The sequence below is a fragment of the Phasianus colchicus genome, chromosome 11 (assembly GCF_987193195.1).
Source record: "Phasianus colchicus chromosome 11, bPhaCol1.hap1.1, whole genome shotgun sequence".
Taxonomy (NCBI): Eukaryota; Metazoa; Chordata; class Aves; order Galliformes; family Phasianidae; genus Phasianus; species Phasianus colchicus.
The window spans coordinates 11,690,238-11,708,629 of record NC_143446.1 but is presented as its reverse complement, the minus strand read 5'-3'; the positions used below and the strand labels follow the sequence as shown (position 1 = coordinate 11,708,629).

Here is an 18,392-nt window from a genome sequence, read left to right as displayed (position 1 = left end):
AAGTAAGTACTAAAGGCTTAACATTTAAACATGAGTAAAATCTGCTAGTTGATTAAGGACTGTGCTTTATGTACAGGACAGCCTTAATACAGTAAGAACCCCCTGAATATTTGAATTACGCCAACAGGCAAGAGTAATTATTGGAGGACTTAGTATAAAAATGTATAAAATCGTATCCAGTCTAACTACAGTGTGTTTTCCTGAGCAGCAACAAAGCTTTGTACCTGAAGCCTTGTGTAAGTAGCACCTCAGCCCACAGGAATTTAGCTTGGAGGAATGCATTACAAATGTAGAACAAATGAAGTTAGTTCTCTGATGTTACCTGTTAACAACTCGTTTCTTCCTCAGACTTTCTGCTAACCACCAGAATGCAACTTCTGGGCATAAAGGGAGGGCAAATGCTTTACTAAAAAGTACTACCTATAAGTGTCACAAAATAATGGCACTCTGCTTTACCACACCAACTACAGCACACAATGAATTAACAACTACCTGCTACAGAAGTTATTAGGACTACCTCACCTGCTCACCTTACAGCACAAAATGACTACTTAGAGCAATTATGTGAGAACAGCAAAGCTGCAGTCATTCACTGCAAAGGTAACAAAGAAATACAGCCTTAGAGCATCATTTACTCGGTTTACATTTTTTTTCCTATCAATGAACTTTGACAGTTCTGGAGGAATTCAGTAATGCATTCAGTTATGACAACACCATGTTCTACATGTTTTAACTCTAGATTTAGAGCTGCAATTTCTTTTTTCAGAACTCTCTTTTATGAGTATTTTTATTTTTTATGATTTCCATGGGACAGATTAGGGAAAGGATTGCCTGACTTCTTTACTCAACATTTTAGATGGCATTTTACACTAATTAGTGTGATAGGCCTCACTGACATACACAGTTGACATTTATGTAGATTGAGAGGTTCTATTGTTCAACAGTATTGCAGATTAGATAAGAGATGAATATTCATCATAGCAGAATTGCCACAATTTGAGTTCTATTAGGCAGCGAACAGACAATGAATCATTTAGTTAACGATACCATTTCTAGAAAAGAATTTTGCAGCTTCCTTACCAACAAGCATAAGCTGTCTTTGCAAGAGCTGTGAGAAAGGAGCAGGACTTTGGCTGCAGCACCAAGGCCTCCTTTAGATAGGAGCCTCTAGAGGTCTTCTGCAATACTTCCATCTACCCACACAGCCAGCAGGCCTAGTCCCTTGCTGTTGCAGGCAGTCGCATCATAAACCAATCAAACACCATTGTAAAACTAAATAGGCTTTTTGGCCTAAGTTTCCAAAATTTGGGAGTGGGCCTCTCCTCCATTCAAACTAATTTGGGTAACAATGAAAAAATCACTCATAAATAGTGTTTCTGACTACATCTTTTTCCGTCAGTGGTTCTTGTTTTCCGCTCCAACCCACATCATCCATTCTCTTCCTTCCACCCATTCTTTTCCCCCCAATAAGTCTGGCTTAGACACTATGCTTCAATTTTCTGTAGAACTTTCTATTTTTCTTTCCCATTCTTTTTGTTTAGTATATGAAAGCAGCTTCCTGTTTAGAAACATGGGAGTCCTACACCCTCAGTAATGATGTATTCAGCCCATCAATGATCTTGGCATGAATGCCTTAAGCCTTAAATTAGCCTGATGGGATTTTCTGTACTTGTCATCATCAGCCCAAAAAACAATGCAGAGCATTTGTCATATTGCACTGAACCATGCTCCCCTTCTAATAAGAACTCTGTGGGATTATAAACTCCATTCTTTTAAATATTTCAAATTATAGATTTATAATGCCTACACAGCAAGCACCACAAACATGGAGAAGACAGTGTTGTTGCACAAATCCTAATATGATCAATACTTTTACAGCCCCAAGGTGTGCTGTAATCTATTATCCAAATCCTGGACTTCTCCTGTGAAGGGAAATAGGAATGGAACAGAAAACAAAAAAAGCAGCCATGCACAACATGAAAAAGCCTTCATGAACTAGAACAAAATTCTGTCTTGTTAGAGTATGTAGACTGGAACAAAATTTCTCTGGGTTCAAGAAGAAAGCAGAGAAATAGACAAATAAAATGAGATTTTTCACCTCAAGAGTTTAATGTACATACATTCAGAGACTTTCTCTGCAGAATTTTAATGGCATGAAGTTATCCCATGAAGTTCCTGGGCAGCCATACAACTGGCAGTTGAATCAGTGGCTGTAGAAGCAGCTTTGTATATCACACACAGCAGTGTGCTGTTCATCTCAGGCAGCGCTCAGCAGCAAAGTGGTTAAACCAGAGCTTATTCCAAATGGTGTACTCCTTCAGCTAATGCTACTATCCTGGAGTTCAAGCATTTTACAACTTCACAGTGCAAGGCACACATACTGTTTTACTTAACCCTTCTGCAGGCTTGCTCTGTGTCTGCATAAACATCCAAAAAATCTTTTATTTTGACTTATGAGTGAGCAGCAGAGTTAATTTAAAACTGTCAGCAAGTGCCATCCTAATTAAAAGCAAATGACTAATTGCACAACTACAGGGCCTGTTGACACAGGCTATGTACATCAAAATCAAGCAAAGCCAACCCAGCTTAAATTTGAGGACACACCACCACCTAGCGTCCTATGCGAGTTATATCAAAACTGCATTCTACAGTGAATCCATGGGGGAATTTCACGGGTTGTTTCCCAGCTCCACCAATCCCTGCAGAGATGGCACACATATGGATCACACACAACAGCTGTATTTAGCCCCGACCAACTTAAATCAAGGGTAGTATGATGAGGGATGGCTACTTACAAGACTACTGCAAACCCGCTCTTCATTCAAATAATAGCAGTTTTAAGTTGTACAGATAATTTCTTTTGCACACAAAACACTACATAACCCTATATATGAAAATAGCCTCATGAACAGCTTTAAGGTTACAAACTCTTGCATGCATTCTAACTTTCTAGAATGCAGTGCAAGGAATATGCATGCGATAAAATGCATTTGTGCTGTTAGTGCTATTAACACTAATTATCAGCAATAGCTTCAGTTTCAGGTTCAGATATTACTCCTATGAGCTATCCCAATGCTAGAGGGCACTTGTGAGAACAAAGGACACCTAGAGGCCAGAGGTTTTTTTGTGGGTTTTTTTTTTTTTTCCTTGAAGTCCCTACTCATTTCAGGGAATATGACAAATACCTTCAAGTTTGAAGGGTATCTATTTTTTTGCCAAAATAAGTTATTACTTTAAAAAAGTTTACCACCTTGCATTTCTCACCCTTGCCACAGGTTAGACATTGTAGGATAGGAAAATTTTTAACTGTAGGACAGTGTCAAAGGAAGCTGCTTTTGATGATTGTACAGAACATGTCTAAGAACTTAGGCAAGTTCATAAAGCCGTGCATCAAGGTATGTCAAGAAATGCCCCTGAGTGGACCTATGGCTATAGCATGCCTTGCAAACATACTTGTAAGACAATCCATAGCCATTCCACACAAGTAAAACATTCAAGCCATTTTTCCCTCCACATGAGAATTAAGTGCAAATAGGGAAGGTCTGAGAAACAACATATTAAAAAAAAAAAAGCAGTGTGCAGGGTTCTTGTGCACCCACTAATAACCAGGAAGCATCTTTGGCATTCTACAGAATTTAATGTGTTCAAGAGCTGAAACCAGCTACAAATGGTGGCAAATGAATACATACAACGGGCAACTCAATCTGTTTCCTACTTGTGGTATTGCTAAGCATCGCTCTGCTAACAAAGCTGCAATAGAAGTATCTGAAAATGCTGTAAGAATTCTATTCTCTTTATGTATTTTAAGTAGGACACACACAGTTTCCCTCCTACAAGGATCCGTTTACAGAATTTTACCACCAGAAAAGCCATAAATCAATGCACCATAGACTGACATAGTGTTGCCCTCCTCCAAAACATAAATCTGCAAAACTTTAGTAAGGACAAAAATCAGAACACAAGTCACTGCTTTCTCAGGAAGTGAAGCCACAAATCACAACTTAATATAGCATTAGCACTATAGAAGTTCATTAAAATTGCCTTTTCAACAAAAACATAACACCACATCAAATCTGAAAGATAAACCAAATTTATTTAAAACAAAAAAAGACACTGCTATTCCCAAGATTGAAAAATACAGGGTTCTTTTACTTATGTCACACACAGCTCATTTACAGCAATTACATTAATTCAGGGCAAATGAGGTTGTTCTTACACTGCTTCAGTTGACATGTGCAAGAAAAACTCATTCCTCTTCCACAAAGAACAGGCAAAAACATTCTATAAAAGTGTGTACACAATTTTGAGACATGATCAAAACAAATCGTCCAAGAGCCTAAAACCTTCCAAGAAGGTTCAATCCTTGGTTGCTTCAGCCAACCCTCAGTGGGGGAGCTACAAGCACAACGCCGTCACCTCTGACAAAGAGCATCGGAATATTCCTTTTGGTAGACTATGAAGAAGCAAAGAAAAGATTACATTTACAAAAGAGCAGTATACAGAACACATCTGCTAAGCACATGACAAAATTCAATCCTAACAAAACACCGGAAGCATCTTCCAACAAACATAAGGTCAAACATGCAACTTCCTGTTCTGCTGAAGATATCAAAATCAACAAGCACCTGGATGTCCTTTATGCTTTCATAACAATTTGCCTGAAACATCTGCTAGATCTTAGCCCAAAAGGTGCAGTTATCAATACATTATTTTAATTACATGACAATCTAGCTTGAGAGAAGTTTTCTATGGAGATAAAGACACTGAAGTCCTTACTTTATAAATCTCTTCATATGTTTCTTCATCAATCTCTATTGTTGTTACAGTTTCTTCCACATCACCCAGAATCATATTTAAGTGCTGATCATACGCCTGTAGGAACAAAGTTCATTACTTCTTCCAAAATTCAAGCACAAACTCATTAAAACCATAATTTTAGCAAAACACTCAAAATTATTTTAATCTGATTTGGGCCAAAACGTATCACGTGTGAGCATGATATATCAGCTGTAAGTTCAGCTATAAGGGCCGACAGACAGTACAGCACTCCACAGCATAAGGGAGGCTTTTATTTTCACTGAAACTCTCCTTCTGAAGCACGTGCACAAACTCTCATTCTTGTCATTAGTATTAATCCAACTACATGTTCTTTGCTATCAGCCCAGATTTCTGGGATTGATTGTTTAGAGCTATGAAAGCTGTAACTCAAACAACAGTACAAAAATTTTAATTAAGCACATGTTCCAAGCACCCTACAAAAGGAATTTAGGAATTATGCCAGCGCAACACAGATCTGTCCTCACCTTTGTGTTCCTAAATGAATCTGAGGCCCAGTTAACACATGGGAAACTGGTTCTCTTCCTCAGCACAGTACCATAGTCCAGAAGGATGACAAACAAGAGTTTGTGTCACTAGGAGACACATCACTCTCAAAAGGAAACACAAAACAAATGAAGTTTGGAGAGAACCCAGTTAAGTACAGAGCACAGAGTCACTGGGTCTGCCCTACAAGGCAGCTGTTTGATAAACACATTCCCTCTTAACAGAGCTGAGAGTCCTTTACAAGAGGATGCCTGCAGCACTATTGTTTATTTCACAGGCATGGAAACAGAAGCCAAAACCAGAGGAACAAATCACTTGGAATCATTTAGAAGACAAGGAAAACCAAAATGCACCTTCAGAACCTCTGGCAGAGCACTGCACAAACCAAGCGCTGCTGCTGAGCACAGCAGATGGCTGCAATAACAGGGCAGCATCCTGACATCGGTACTCACGTGCAGCCTGCCTCTGAGCTCTCTGTCATTCCTCATCTTCACGTAGATCCGCTCATCCAGACTGAGCCTGATGAGATCGAGGGGCTCCTCGACGGTATTTGTTGTTTGTTGCTGAAAACAAAACCGGAACAGTCGGAGTTACTCACACAGGAGCGGCCCACCAACCCCTTCACTGCCCATGTCGCGGGCGTTCTGAAACGCTCCTACAACTCCCGGTATCCACACAGAAGCAGACAGCCCGCACTGCAGATCAAAGGCACGCGGACGCGGCAGCAGCCCGCCCTCCCTCTCCTCAGGCCCCCGCCGCCTCACCGCGCTGCCGGGCCGGCCGCAGCGGCGCCGTTCGCCCGGAGAGAAGCGCGAATCCGCTCACCTGATCCACCTCGTCCGCCATCTTTCAAACCGCTTCCCGCGCTCTCTCGCGAGACTTTATGGCCCGGCCTCTTCCCCTCCGAGGGGGCGGGGCTGCTCGCCGCTATGGCGAGGAAGCGCAAGGCGTCCGTCGTGCGGGAGCCTGCCGGCAAAAGGCGGCCGGGGGGGGCGGGAGCGCGGCGGGACGGCGAGGAGGAACGCGAAGAGGGTGAGCGCGGGACGCCAGGCTTCTGCCCCTCGGGTGGGGGTGTCAGTCAGCGCGGAGCTCGGCAGCCCCCGGTGACGGACGGCGCCGTTCCGCCCGGCCACGGCTGGAGGCGGCTGCGTTGCTGCGCAGCTCTGCTGCAGCCTGCGGAGGTATCGCCGCGGGGATCCGTAGGCGTGAGATCGCGTCCTCCAGAAAACTTCTTTCTTTCCGATGCAGGTGATTTTGTAGAGGAAAAACCCAGCGTAAAGAGCAGAGCCGGTAGGAAGAAAGAGGACAGCGGTGATGCTGGAGTTGCCAAGTCAGCAGATAAGCCTTCAAAACAAAAACGGCGAGCAAAAGAAAATGAGAAAAGCCCTGAAAATAAAAGGACTCGTCGCAAAGAGCAGACGTGCAGGTGAGCTCACCTGCTGTTCGTCATGATGGCTACGTGCTCGCTGTACCTCATTGTGGGTTGGATGTCGTGGTTGTTGTGTGGGGCCCATTACTGCAGGTGTTCATGTGAGGGGTTGTGTTAAGCTGGCAGGCTGCTTCAGTTTGTCTGTGACACACAGCTGTACAGAAGTACTGCTGCTTTAGTTTGTGACACACAGCTGTACAGAAGTACTGCTGCTTTAGTTTGTCTGTGACACACAGCTGTACAGAAGTACTGCTCACTGATGCAGGATCGGTCTCAGGGAGGCAATCTGCATGGGAAGCAAATATCTGAGCCTTTTCAAATCGGTGTCGTAATTGCAAGGTAGTATTTCATTTATTTTTACATAAAACTAGGGAGGTTTTATGGCATCTAGCATGAATAGAAACATTGCCATGAGGTGTATGGTCTTCCTGTGGAGATTTCTATGGGGAATGTATTAATGAGAAGAATGAAACTGATAGGTATCATTTCATTGGCCAACCAAATCATTGGGTGTTTGCGTGGTGAAACGCGAGCATTTCCAATCCAGTACACTGTGAAGTCTCAGTAAAGACAAATGATTGAATGAACTCATTCATACAGGCTGTTAGGAAAGATGGGTCACTTTTTTTTCGTTCAGTCATCTTCATTCAAACAGTGTTAGAGCCAGGACCTGTGTTTGCACTGAAACACTGTTGCTCAGCAGTTATTCTGCAGTTATTCGTAGCTAAGATTGCTCACTTTACAGACACACATGGTTCAGTTGTCAAATACTTAAAACCTTTGCATCTGTTGTTACTGATGCAGAGATGATATTTCATTTATTTCCTCATTTTTGTTTTCTTTCTCTTCCATTTTTAAATGAACAAGCTCCTGCACTTCCTGCTGCTAAAACCATTTTTGTAATTTTAATAGTGACTCAGTGAAGGCCCCTCAGAAGGAGATAAAATTGAAGAGAGAATCTCCTATTAAAAAAGAGATGGATAAAGACAGTACCGATGATGATGAAAGTGAAGACGAATGGGAGGACGTGGAGGGTAACAACTGCATGTCTATTTAAGTTGTAAATATCCTGGTATGCAATAGGTCCTTTTCTAATTTGCTTTTTGAGCCATTCCTCATTTTGTATACTTCGTGTACCTAGGAGTATGCTTCACATGCATATCTGTATTAAAAGCTCTTATCTCACAATACTTTGGAATAGTTCCAAAGCAGGAAAGAAACATACAACTACTGCCTTAAAGGTAGTGCTTTGAATTTGACTATTTGTTGCCACATTATTCATTGTTCACATATTATCTAGTAATACTCTGTTTTCTTCCCAGAACTCCAGGAGCCTGTCATAGATAAGTTAGAAGAAGATGCTGTTCTTCCAGCAGTGGTGCTGCCAAGCAATCCTGTTGAGATAGAGATTGAAACCCCAGAACAACTTAAGAGAAGAGAGAGAAGGTAAAAACGGAAGGCAGTAGAGAGCAGCTCAGGAATCTAGGAAGGCAGATACACAAGAAACCATAATATCCTTTTATTTTCTAATCTTATGCAGAGAGAAAAGGAAAGCTGAGTTTGAGACTTACGTTCGGAGAATGATTAAACGTTTCACTAAGGAAGTTCGTGAGGACACACATAAGGTATTGGTCCCAAATTAAAAATTATGCTTGAGATTTCTGAACTCACATGTAATGAAAAAGAAAGTAGTTTTTGAATAAAATAATTTGGGGCCATGGCTAGAAGTGAACAAATAAAAAGGCTGTATTCCTGACAGGTGCTCATTGGCCTTCTCCTCAACTATAACTTTGAAACGTCAGTCACTGAATTAGTAAACTTCTAAATGAAAGCAGACTCAAGTAGGGTATATATTTCTCTGCTGTGTGCATCTGCTTGTTCTACTTGAGTTAAACTGTCAGTCAGATGTAGAACAGGAGACACTGACAGGTACTGCAAGGCTTTACTGCCTTGGGACACTGGTCAGTCCTCTGCCCACCCTTTTTGTCCTTGGGAGGTTTCATTGTTGCCTGTCTCTGTCAAAAGGAGCATTAGAGGCATCCTGGTCATCACCATGGACAGTAGTTCCAGCAAAGAACATCTCTTGTGAACTCACTATAGAAACTTTTTTCTCTCAGGTTCACCTCTTGTGTTTATTAGCAAATGGTTTCTATAGGAACAGGATCTGCAGCCAGCCAGATCTTCATGCCATTGGTCTATCCATCATCCCCATACACTTCACAAAAGTTCCTGCAGGCCAAGTGGACCTTCTCTACATTTCCAACTTGGTGAAATGGTAATATACTCTCTCCTAGTCCTACTATCACATAGAATATAGAGCCAGGGTTCAGGGACAGGGGTACATGTAATTACAATTCTTCACTGTTTTTTTTTTTTTTATTTTAAACACAAGACTGTTTTTTTGTAAAGAAGGAAAGGATGAACTGTGTATTTTAAGAGTACATTCACAACCGTAGACAATAAATAGGTATCTCACATTTCAGGTTTGTTGGAACCTTCACTGTCAATGATGAACTTTCCACTGAAAAAGGAGAGCCCCTTCAGTCGACCTTGGAGAGGCGCTTTGCCATCTATGCTGCACGAGATGATGAAGAGTTGGTTCATGTAAGTGACTGGGAAGTGCAGGGTTGGTTGCTGGATTTGGATGCTAGATCATTGTGAACAAAGAGGTGTTTGAGGAATTAATGTGGAGAAACAGGTTGGTGAGTTAGGTGATTCCTTGTTTTTTTCTTAGTTTTGTATTTTTATCTGGAATCCTTCTGCGATTCTTCAGTTTGAACTGTACTAAAACTGAAGCCTGTACTTCTTGTTGGTACCACTGCATGGTTTATCTTCTTCCGTGGATGGCTTTGCATAGTGCATAGAACTACTTGTTTATAAGTATGCTTTTAGCAGTGTAGGTCAAGGAAAACCAGTTTATAGGTTTCTCTGTAGTACTAATTTGAGTAAGAAAATTCTTGGATTTACTTGCAGCCAGAAAAACTCTTCACAGATCTTTGAGTTAGAAGGTTGGTAGTAGGTTATTATCGGAGTCACCACTGAAGACCAACAGGATTTAATTCTGATTTAGAGCATCTTGAGGCCAAGGTTTGCAAAGAAAACGCTTAAGCTCTCATTTTGTTGTGGAACCAAATTAAGACAAGAAGTGGAGTCAGTTGCTTCAAGTTGTGCAGAGATTTTGGTAAAACAATCAAGGGAAGGAGAAACAGGAGATAAAATTGACAGGACATTTGAAAGAGCTGCTGCTTTGCAGGTGCATGGCTTGCAGCTGTGCCCTGTTGCTGATGTAGTGGGATGTTGCAGCTTTGTGCTGCAGAGCAGGAAGTGGTTCTTGTGATGTCTTTGCAACCATGCTGTGTAAATACAAAATGAGACTTTCTGTGGTAGGGGGTAAAGACAAAGCAAGCCTTGCTTAGACACTTAATAATGGCAGCTTCTTTTGAGTCCATGCAGGAGAGCGGGTGGCAGTTCTCAGCTATTAGCCACCCAGCTGGGACTGTAATGACTTTCTCTGAATAGCTGGTGTTTCTTCTGGGTTCAGTTGATGGTATATATTTGGCCTTGGCTACCTTTGGGAGGGAGGATTTAAAGACATCGTCCTCAATTTGCTTCAAGAATGGGAGGCAGGTGGAGGATAGATGGGATTTGGGTGACTTACTGCCTCCTCCATCGGGGTGGATCATTTAGCCTCTTCAGGCTTTGGCTCTTCTTCTGTGAGTTAACAGCAGGAGCTCTGTCACTGTTGTAACATAAATAAGAGCCAGAGAAGGCAGTACAGTGCTTTGATGCTATAGCTGGGCTGCACATCTGTGCCAGTGTCTACAGCACTGGTAAAAGACAGGAATGAAAATGGTTTCTGACAGAACAAAGGATGTGAAAGAGTTTCAAGTTGTTTTTTCATATACCTTAAAAAAAAAAAAAAAAGTTTGAAACATGGTTTATTTTATCTTTTGCAGATATTTTTAATTATTCTTAGGGCGTTGCAGCTGCTGTGTCGCCTCGTGCTGTCCTTACAGCCCATTCCTCTGAAGGAGACGAAGGCAAAGGTAGTTTTTGTTTGGTGTGTAAAATTCCCTAATTGGTTGCTCCCCAAAAGGAGCAACAGAGCTTTCTGGCTGTTGTAACTTGAGGTGAATCACTGCATGAAGCAGTGTTACGACAGTGTTTTTTGTCTGTATTGCAGCAGATGCAAATCCTTAGGTTTCCTGTTTTTTAAAACAAACCACCTCCTATTGTGTATGTTTAAGCAAAGATTTCTCATGCTTTAGTGATTTTAAATTTCTTTGAAACTTTCACAGCAAATACTTCTGGGGTACATCTTCCTTCAGTCATTTGCCTGAAGTTTTCAAGTCCCTAAGATAGGCAGATTGACCGTGTTTCTGGCCAGCCTTTGGTCTGTATTTACCTTATGGTGACCTCACTCTTTTTTTTTTTTTTTTTTTTTTTTTTTTTGTATTCTTAGTCATGGTAAAAGTAACCTAGCCTCTTTCTTTGCAGGAAAAAAGCACATCCAAGAAGCAGTCGCTCAGCAGTACTTCTGAGGGGCAGGAGAGCTCAGGCACAACACCCAAAGTTGTGGCAAAAAAATGCCCCTGCAAAAAGGCCAAACGGGATGAGAAATCATCAGGGAGTGAAGAAGACAATGAGGAGTCAAAGAAAACAAAAAGTGCTCAGACCAAAAGGACACACAAGTCAAAATTGACAACAGGCAACAAGGAACAGAAGGAAACTAGAAATGAGAACAGTGGTTTAGGGGAAAAAGATGTGCCGGTCAGACCCAAGAACAATCGGCGGAGACGAGTGGCCTCCAAAGTGTGTTACAAAGAAGAGAGTGGAAGTGATGAGGGCAGTGCTTCTGACTTTGAGATTTCAGGAGAGGAAAGTGATATCTCTGATGAGGACTTTGAAACTGTCTCTAAAAAGTGGAGAAGCTCACGAGGTGCCCAGAAATCAAAGGTAATGACTATAAAGAGCCCCAAAAGTGAGACTTCAGAATCAAGGCTCTCCAGAAATTCTGTGGGAGTTGAGCCAAGAACAGCAAAAAGCACAGCTCCAACCTCGCCTCATGCACAGAGAAAGAGAAACAAAATAATTTCTAGTGATGAGGATGATGGGCAGCAGATGGTACAGAAAGTGGTTGGCACAGACCAGTGGCTAGAGGTTTTCCTTGAACGTGAGGACAGGTGGGTGTGTGTAGACTGTGTTCATGGCATTGTTGGCCAGCCCCAGCAGTGCTTCACATATGCCACAAAGCCACTTTCCTACATTGTGGGATTTGACAATGATGGGAGCGTCAAGGATGTGACACAAAGATATGACCCAGTGTGGATGACCACAACAAGGAAGAAACGTGTGGACCCTGAGTGGTGGGAAGACACACTGCAGCCATATAAGAGTCCCTTTGCAGACAGAGACAAGAAGGAGGAAACAGAGGTAAATGATAATAAGTTATATGGGACATTTAATAGCGTAGGTCCAGTCCCTGGATTCCCATTCAGGCAAAAATCATTAGGAATGGTTTCATGACGAAGGAGATTTGTATTTGAGCTTGAAATATTCAGAATGAGCAAGTTTTAAAGGAAGCATGCAATGATAAGATTAAAGTAATAATCAAATGGAGGCTGTTTAGAGAAATCTAGACAGCAAAAGCATTGGGCAGCCCATGTTGGAAATGTAGTGACATGGTTTCTGTACAGCCTGGTGTTACTCTTGGACAGATTCTTTAAGATATAGAGATGTGGGTGCACAGCTAACTGTTTGCAACAAGAATGCTTTGGTCCCTTGGTTCATCTTATTTTCCTAATATTTTTTCCCATTAATCCACACTATGATCATTCATAATTTCTGAAAAGGCTAGTGCAAGGTAGTTGTGAAATAACTCTCTTTTTGCATCATTTCTACAGTTTCAGGTTAAGCTTCAAGATCAGCCTCTACCAACAGCAATTGGAGAGTACAAAAACCACCCTTTGTATGCACTGAAGAGGCATCTTTTGAAATATCAGGCCATCTATCCTGAGTCAGCTGCTATCCTAGGGTACTGCAGGGGAGAGGCTGTTTACTCGAGGTGAGTAGTGCACATCACTGTGTGTCTGTGATCTTTGTAACAAATTAGAGCTAGTTTGTGTGTTGACCACAGTGGTATTTTCAGTAGACACAGGCCACATGCACAGACAGCATGAGACATTTAGCTACTCAGACAGAATTTGCATACCACTTAGGTACACTTTTTTTTTTAACCATTCCTAGCATGTAAATAATGGTTTGGAAGTCTCTGATGCTAGTCTTTGCTTTTTTTGGTCTTATTAGAGACTGTGTACACACACTCCACTCCAAGGACACTTGGCTTAAGCAGGCTCGAGTCGTGAGGATTGGAGAAGTGCCTTACAAAGTAAGAGGGTTTGGCTTCCTTCTGTGCAACGTCTGCTCTCTGAAGTTCAAGCTTAGCTTTGTGCGTTGTTTTTTTTTTTTTTAATTGTCTTCTTTCTGTTAGTAGATGTGGGTTTCTTGCTTGCATGTGGTATCTGTGTTGTGATTCCATTCACCCACTGTGCCTGTACCTCAAGGGTATCTTGTAGAACTACACTCTTTTCATCTTCTTCAAAGGCATCCTATGACTTTCATTTAACTTGAGAATCTAGCTCCCTAGTGCACAATAGCGGTGGGTTATCATTTATGAGAGACAAATACTGAAGACAGGAAGTAGGCATTATTTATTTTCCATAGTCTTCTCTTTTGCTATCCTGGGAAAGTCTGAAATCCCTAACAGCTTGTTTCTGTGCTGTTACAAGTTTGATCATTGTATTTGCACAGATGGTGAAGGGCTACTCCAATCAGGCGAGGAAGGCACGCCTTGCAGAGCCTGCAAACCGGGACAAAGCGGACCTGGCGCTGTTCGGTCGCTGGCAGACAGAGGAGTATCAGCCACCCATAGCAGTGGATGGAAAGGTAGCCAGGAAAGCAGAGGGCTGGTGTTAAAGGAACTGTTTCTTAGGAAGCTGTGGGCTTTATTTTTTGAGAATTGCACGTTTCAAAGGTGAGATCAGTTAATAATATCTGGATTCAGGCTTAAGAGTTCTGAGGTAAATAAACCCAGGAGGGAACGGTGAAAATTTCATCGATGCCTTTTATTCCTAAGTCCAATTTTCTAATCTATGTAATTTCCAACTTCCTCTTTGTTTTGCTAGTTCTCAGCATTACAGCCAGAGTAACGAGGCCAGGTCAGAGAACATAATTAGGAGACAACCACGCAGTTAAAATTTAGCCTGTGCCTTGTCATATGAATACTAATGGAATACCAGAGTAGAATGCAGCAGGTCAGAAAGAGCGGAGAGACCTTGAATTGAAGCAGAGATTTTTGCCTCTCTCCGGAAGGCAGGAGTGTCATCATTTCTCTTTCATTTTGCTATACCAGGTTCCTCGGAATGAATATGGAAACGTCTATCTCTTCCTGCCCTCTATGTTACCTGTTGGTTGTGTGCAGCTTAGGCTCCCCAACCTGAACAGATTGGCACGGAAGTTGGACATTGACTGTGCTCAAGCGGTCACTGGATTTGACTTCCATGGTGGCTACTCACATGCAGTGTATGTAAAGGTGCTTTATTTAAGGCAGTGAATGTTGATGTTATGCAGAAGTTGTATACTCTGTGCCATGGAGGACACATCCTTCTCTTTTGTGCTACCTGTGGTAGTAGAGTCAATGGCCCTGGCATGCAGAAGTGACCTTATACACTCATAGGGTCTGCACTTCAGGGAGGGGGGTGGAATAGGTGATAAATTACACATTTACACCCTACTAGACAACTAGCCCGTTCTGTCAGCAGCTTTTGGCTTGGTGGGGTCAGGCATTTGATCCCTTTCTTTTTTCTTCTAGTAGCTGACAGGGGATTCTGTTTTCCTTCCTAGTACTGATGGCTATGTTGTCTGTGAAGAATATAAAGAAGTGCTCATTGCTGCCTGGGAGAATGAACAAGCAGAAATAGAAAAGAAGGAGAAGGAGGTGAGAATTATTTTTGCAGGCACCTTATTACTGCTTAATTCAGTTTAAGCTGTAAACAATCAAAGGTAGGCTGTATATGTAACAGACAGAGCTCTGTGAAGAGAGAGGCAAATTGCATTTCCCGAATGCTTCATTTGGGGTTTTCTTTTAGCACTGCAGTGCAAACAAGTGTTCAGCAATCTCTGACATAGAGTGTACTTTGGAATAGCTTTCCATAGCTGCTGAGAAACAAAAGTAAAGCATACATGTATGAGGTTAAACTTCTGAGGGAGGCTCCAATGTAATTTACAGTCAGTACACACATCAGAAAGGACAGTAATTCATATATTTAGCAGATACGTTGTCACCAATACACTTTATTCCTAAGAATCCTTCCAGCCTATAATCTTTTAATGTGACACGTTTAAGTTGGTGGTGCGTGGTGTTGTGGTTCTTTTTTTCTTTTCAATTCCATTTTAAAGTCTTTAAACTTCTATCTTCTGTGAGTGTTAATACATTGGAACTTAAAATAGTATTTTTTTTTTCTTTTCAATGATAACAAACAGAAGCGTGAGAAAAGAGCTCTGGGAAACTGGAAGTTGCTAACTAAAGGACTTCTCATTAGAGAGAGACTGAAGCAACGCTACTCCATCAAGGTATTCTGCATCTCTGTTAGTGCTTTCATTTTCTGTATCAAGAGATTTTTTTCTAGTATTTCCAATGTGTTATTGTCTACCAGAGGAGCACAGACTTTTTTTTTTAAGCAATGACATTCTGAAGTTTTCTCTTTCCTCTTAATGTTTGACTAGCAACTAAAAAAAGCTTACACCAGAAAACCAACACAGTCATGTCCGTGAAAGATTAATTATTGCTTAAGAGGAGACTAGTGTTTGCCAAAGCATCATTGTTTGTATACTGCTCTTCTATTTTGACATATCTCCCTTCCTGGATCTTTTCCTCCAAGCCAAGTATATAGCTAGGAAGGTCAGTGGGCTACTTTTTTTCTTTTCTTATGAAATCAGATGGTTTAGTTCTTAATCTTTTTCTTACTTAGAAAGGCGAGGAGCATGATCTTTTTAAAGCTAGTTTATTTTTACTCATCTCTGATCAAAAATACTTAGCTTGTTGTTGAAAGAGTGCTTGACATCCAGAAATAGAAATGCACTGCTTTGGGCGAGAAGCCCAAACCAGAGCATCCAACTTCTGGAATGTCACTAAGAGTCACCGTGATAGAAAATGAGCCTTTTTAGAAAGGATTATTTTCCATTTTCATGCCTGGTTTTTGTTTTTTTTTTCCCCAGGCTGAGCCATCAGCACCTGAGACAGAGAAAGGAGCAGGATTCTCCTCTGATGAAGAAGGCCCAAATTCAGGGACTGCAGGAGGAGATGTGGAAATTTCTTGGCCCCGAAATCGCCAGGCAGAGATGCAGAAAGAGAAGACAACCAGAAAAAGCAAGCGAGAAAAGAAGGAAGAAGCAGCACAGTTGTTTCCTTTTGAGAAACTGTGATAAGTACAAGCATTTCTTTGCTCTTTCCCAATGCAAGAACAGAACTGTCACAACAAAAGTATCCTATGCCAGTTAAAGACTTAGTCTTCTGTTCATTTGCATTTCAGAGCTATCAGGGAATCAACCCAATTCAGCACCAAGAATCTCTTCTGCTGTTGTGGGTAATTAAAATTCATCTGTTTATCCTTGAACTTAGGAGAAGCAGATGTGCAGCCGTACTTTCCAAGATCACCACCTGTACACAGCTGGGCTTTTTTGCGCTCCTCTGTATCACTCAACACTGTAACAAATGCATTCTGAGGCACTACTTCCATTAGTACTGCTTCTTCCCAATTTTCTCCTCACCATTTTTTTTTCCTGATTGCCCAGAACTGAAGTATGCAGCTGCTATTTAACAGTCTGTGGTAAGCTAGTCAACAGACTACTACATCCTCTTTGGTGTTTTAATCATACCTTATCCAAATCAGTAGTGAGTAGAGTTCTAGTCTCAGCATCACAGAGAGGGGCAGTACCTCGTGTGGAGTGCAGCCTGCAATCAAGACTTGGATGAACCTGCAAACTTCCTTTCTAAAGAATACATGTGCCTTTTGTGAAAACTCAACTGTGGCTTTTCAGTCTACAGTCTTCCTTTACTTTCAGATATCTCGTGCACTAGGAACAAGAAGCCCTGTCTTCATTGCAAACTTAAGATTAAATATGTCATCTTAACTCAATCAAAAATATACACATTTGTTTCAGTTTTGTTTTATCAAGACTACTTAGTTTTATTCTGGAACCAAACACGTAGATCTGGGCCACGTGTTACTGTTAGAAGTGAAAGTCAGTGAAACTCAGCTTTTGTAAATGTTATCCAGTACCTAAACAACTAAAAACTGTTAGGAGATGAATGTTAAGTCTATACAGGCAGTTTTGCAACAGAAATACTGTTTTGTCTTTTGCTGTATTTTTAAAAAGAAATTACACCCTCTCTTTAAAAATAGAGGTGAATCCAGTCTACTTGTTGCTGAATACTGTTACAGAGAAAGTTAAATGAAAGCCATTTTCTTGCATATATAGCCTATCTTAAAAAAAATACATATTTTTGTACTGTATTTGTAGAACAAAATAAACTAATTAATGCTATCACTCGTCTCTTCTGGCAGCAGCTCAGTTTACCTATAAGGATTCTCTCTTACAACTAAGCATTATAAGAGTGCTATTTCTAGAAATCACGAATCAGGTCCCAGCATACTGCAGAATTAATGTTAAGGGTCATCTTTTTGAGTTTGTATCACTGACTTCTAAAACAAAAACATTGAGTTTGGTGGGTAGGTATGATTGCACTGAAGACTTCAAGGAAAAAAAAATCTCACATCAAGTGGTAAAACTTCAGTGGACTAGAGAGGAGAGAGTTCCTTCTGTGTCAATGGTCACACAGTTACACAGGATACACTATGAATACTTTGCAAGGATCCAAGTCCAGCTGGCATCTTTATTGTTTCATTTGCTTCAAAAGGGAGCTGGTAGCAGCTGTTCCACTCAGCTGTGACTCAGCACTTCCTAACTTACTGTACTTAGATGCACGAAGTTATGAGTTCAGGCAGCTCTCGCAAACTAAGCGTGCAAAAGATGAGTAGATATAGTTTAAGGGAGAGTAAAGCAGAAAGGAACAGCTATTGACAGGCAGATACATTCTGTCAGATTGTGGTAAGCAGGCAAGAAAAATACTGCTTCAGTTGTTTTGATAGAAATATTTGTGTACATGCAATGAAAGAGAGCTTTTGCTCCACCTGGATACCTACCCTGGGAAACATTAAGTTCTTCAGTTTTGCATGTTTCTGTGTGCAGATGAGCATATAAGATGAAAATGTTCTAAACTGCTGAATGCATAAGTAAGCCTCCACTCTCTCTTAAAAAAAAAATAATAGTTGATTCCAGTCAAGTCCAATGACCATACTTCTCAGATGATCCTATCATCTGAGAGGCAAGGAAGGTACTATTTCTTAAGTAGTAAGAGCAAAGAAGAGGAGTAAAAACACCACTGGTAGGCTGGAATCAGCCTTCTCATCAAGCATATGGACCGGATAACAGCTGTGAAGTTACAGGTTATACAGAACCCAACTGCACATTTGCCTCCACAAACAGTGGAAAACTTGTTCATCCAGAGTTCCTCCATGTT

General features: G+C 41.2%; 2 protein-coding genes across 2 annotated transcripts; one reads left to right on the top strand and one right to left on the bottom strand.

Moving 5' to 3' along the window:
* Window positions 1-4,067: 4,067 nt before the first annotated feature.
* Window positions 4,068-6,295, bottom strand: LSM3 (LSM3 homolog, U6 small nuclear RNA and mRNA degradation associated). The gene is made up of 4 exons (XM_031607338.2): window positions 6,148-6,295; window positions 5,775-5,885; window positions 4,777-4,872; window positions 4,068-4,453 (listed from the first exon to the last, which is right to left on the bottom strand). The coding sequence occupies exons 1-4, from the start codon at window positions 6,166-6,168 to the stop codon at window positions 4,373-4,375; spliced, it is 309 nt and encodes a 102-aa protein (XP_031463198.1). The 5' UTR covers window positions 6,169-6,295; the 3' UTR covers window positions 4,068-4,372.
* XPC (XPC complex subunit, DNA damage recognition and repair factor) lies at window positions 6,236-17,356 on the top strand. The gene is made up of 16 exons (XM_031607351.2): window positions 6,236-6,354; window positions 6,571-6,748; window positions 7,664-7,785; window positions 8,074-8,197; window positions 8,292-8,376; window positions 8,869-9,026; window positions 9,235-9,355; window positions 10,708-10,797; window positions 11,249-12,184; window positions 12,655-12,815; window positions 13,058-13,139; window positions 13,562-13,696; window positions 14,163-14,332; window positions 14,654-14,747; window positions 15,293-15,382; window positions 16,028-17,356. Exons 1-16 carry the CDS (start codon window positions 6,252-6,254, stop codon window positions 16,232-16,234), a joined length of 2,856 nt encoding a protein of 951 aa, XP_031463211.2. The 5' UTR covers window positions 6,236-6,251; the 3' UTR covers window positions 16,235-17,356.
* Window positions 17,357-18,392: the final 1,036 nt, after the last annotated feature.

Excerpts from the sequence above, each read along its gene's own strand:
- LSM3 (XM_031607338.2), bottom strand. The coding sequence starts at position 6,168 with ATGGCGGACGAGGTGGATCAG. Across the intron at positions 5,886-6,147 it reads TGGCGGACGAGGTGGATCAG|CAACAAACAACAAATACCGT; the intron begins GTGAGCGGATTC and ends TTTTGTTTTCAG. Across the intron at positions 4,873-5,774 it reads AGCTCAGAGGCAGGCTGCAC|GCGTATGATCAGCACTTAAA; the intron begins GTGAGTACCGAT and ends TTGTTCCTACAG.
- XPC (XM_031607351.2), top strand. The coding sequence starts at position 6,252 with ATGGCGAGGAAGCGCAAGGCGTCCGTCGTGCGGGAGCCTGCCGGCAAA. Across the intron at positions 9,027-9,234 it reads ATTTCCAACTTGGTGAAATG|GTTTGTTGGAACCTTCACTG; the intron begins GTAATATACTCT and ends CTCACATTTCAG. Across the intron at positions 15,383-16,027 it reads AGCAACGCTACTCCATCAAG|GCTGAGCCATCAGCACCTGA; the intron begins GTATTCTGCATC and ends TTTTTTCCCCAG.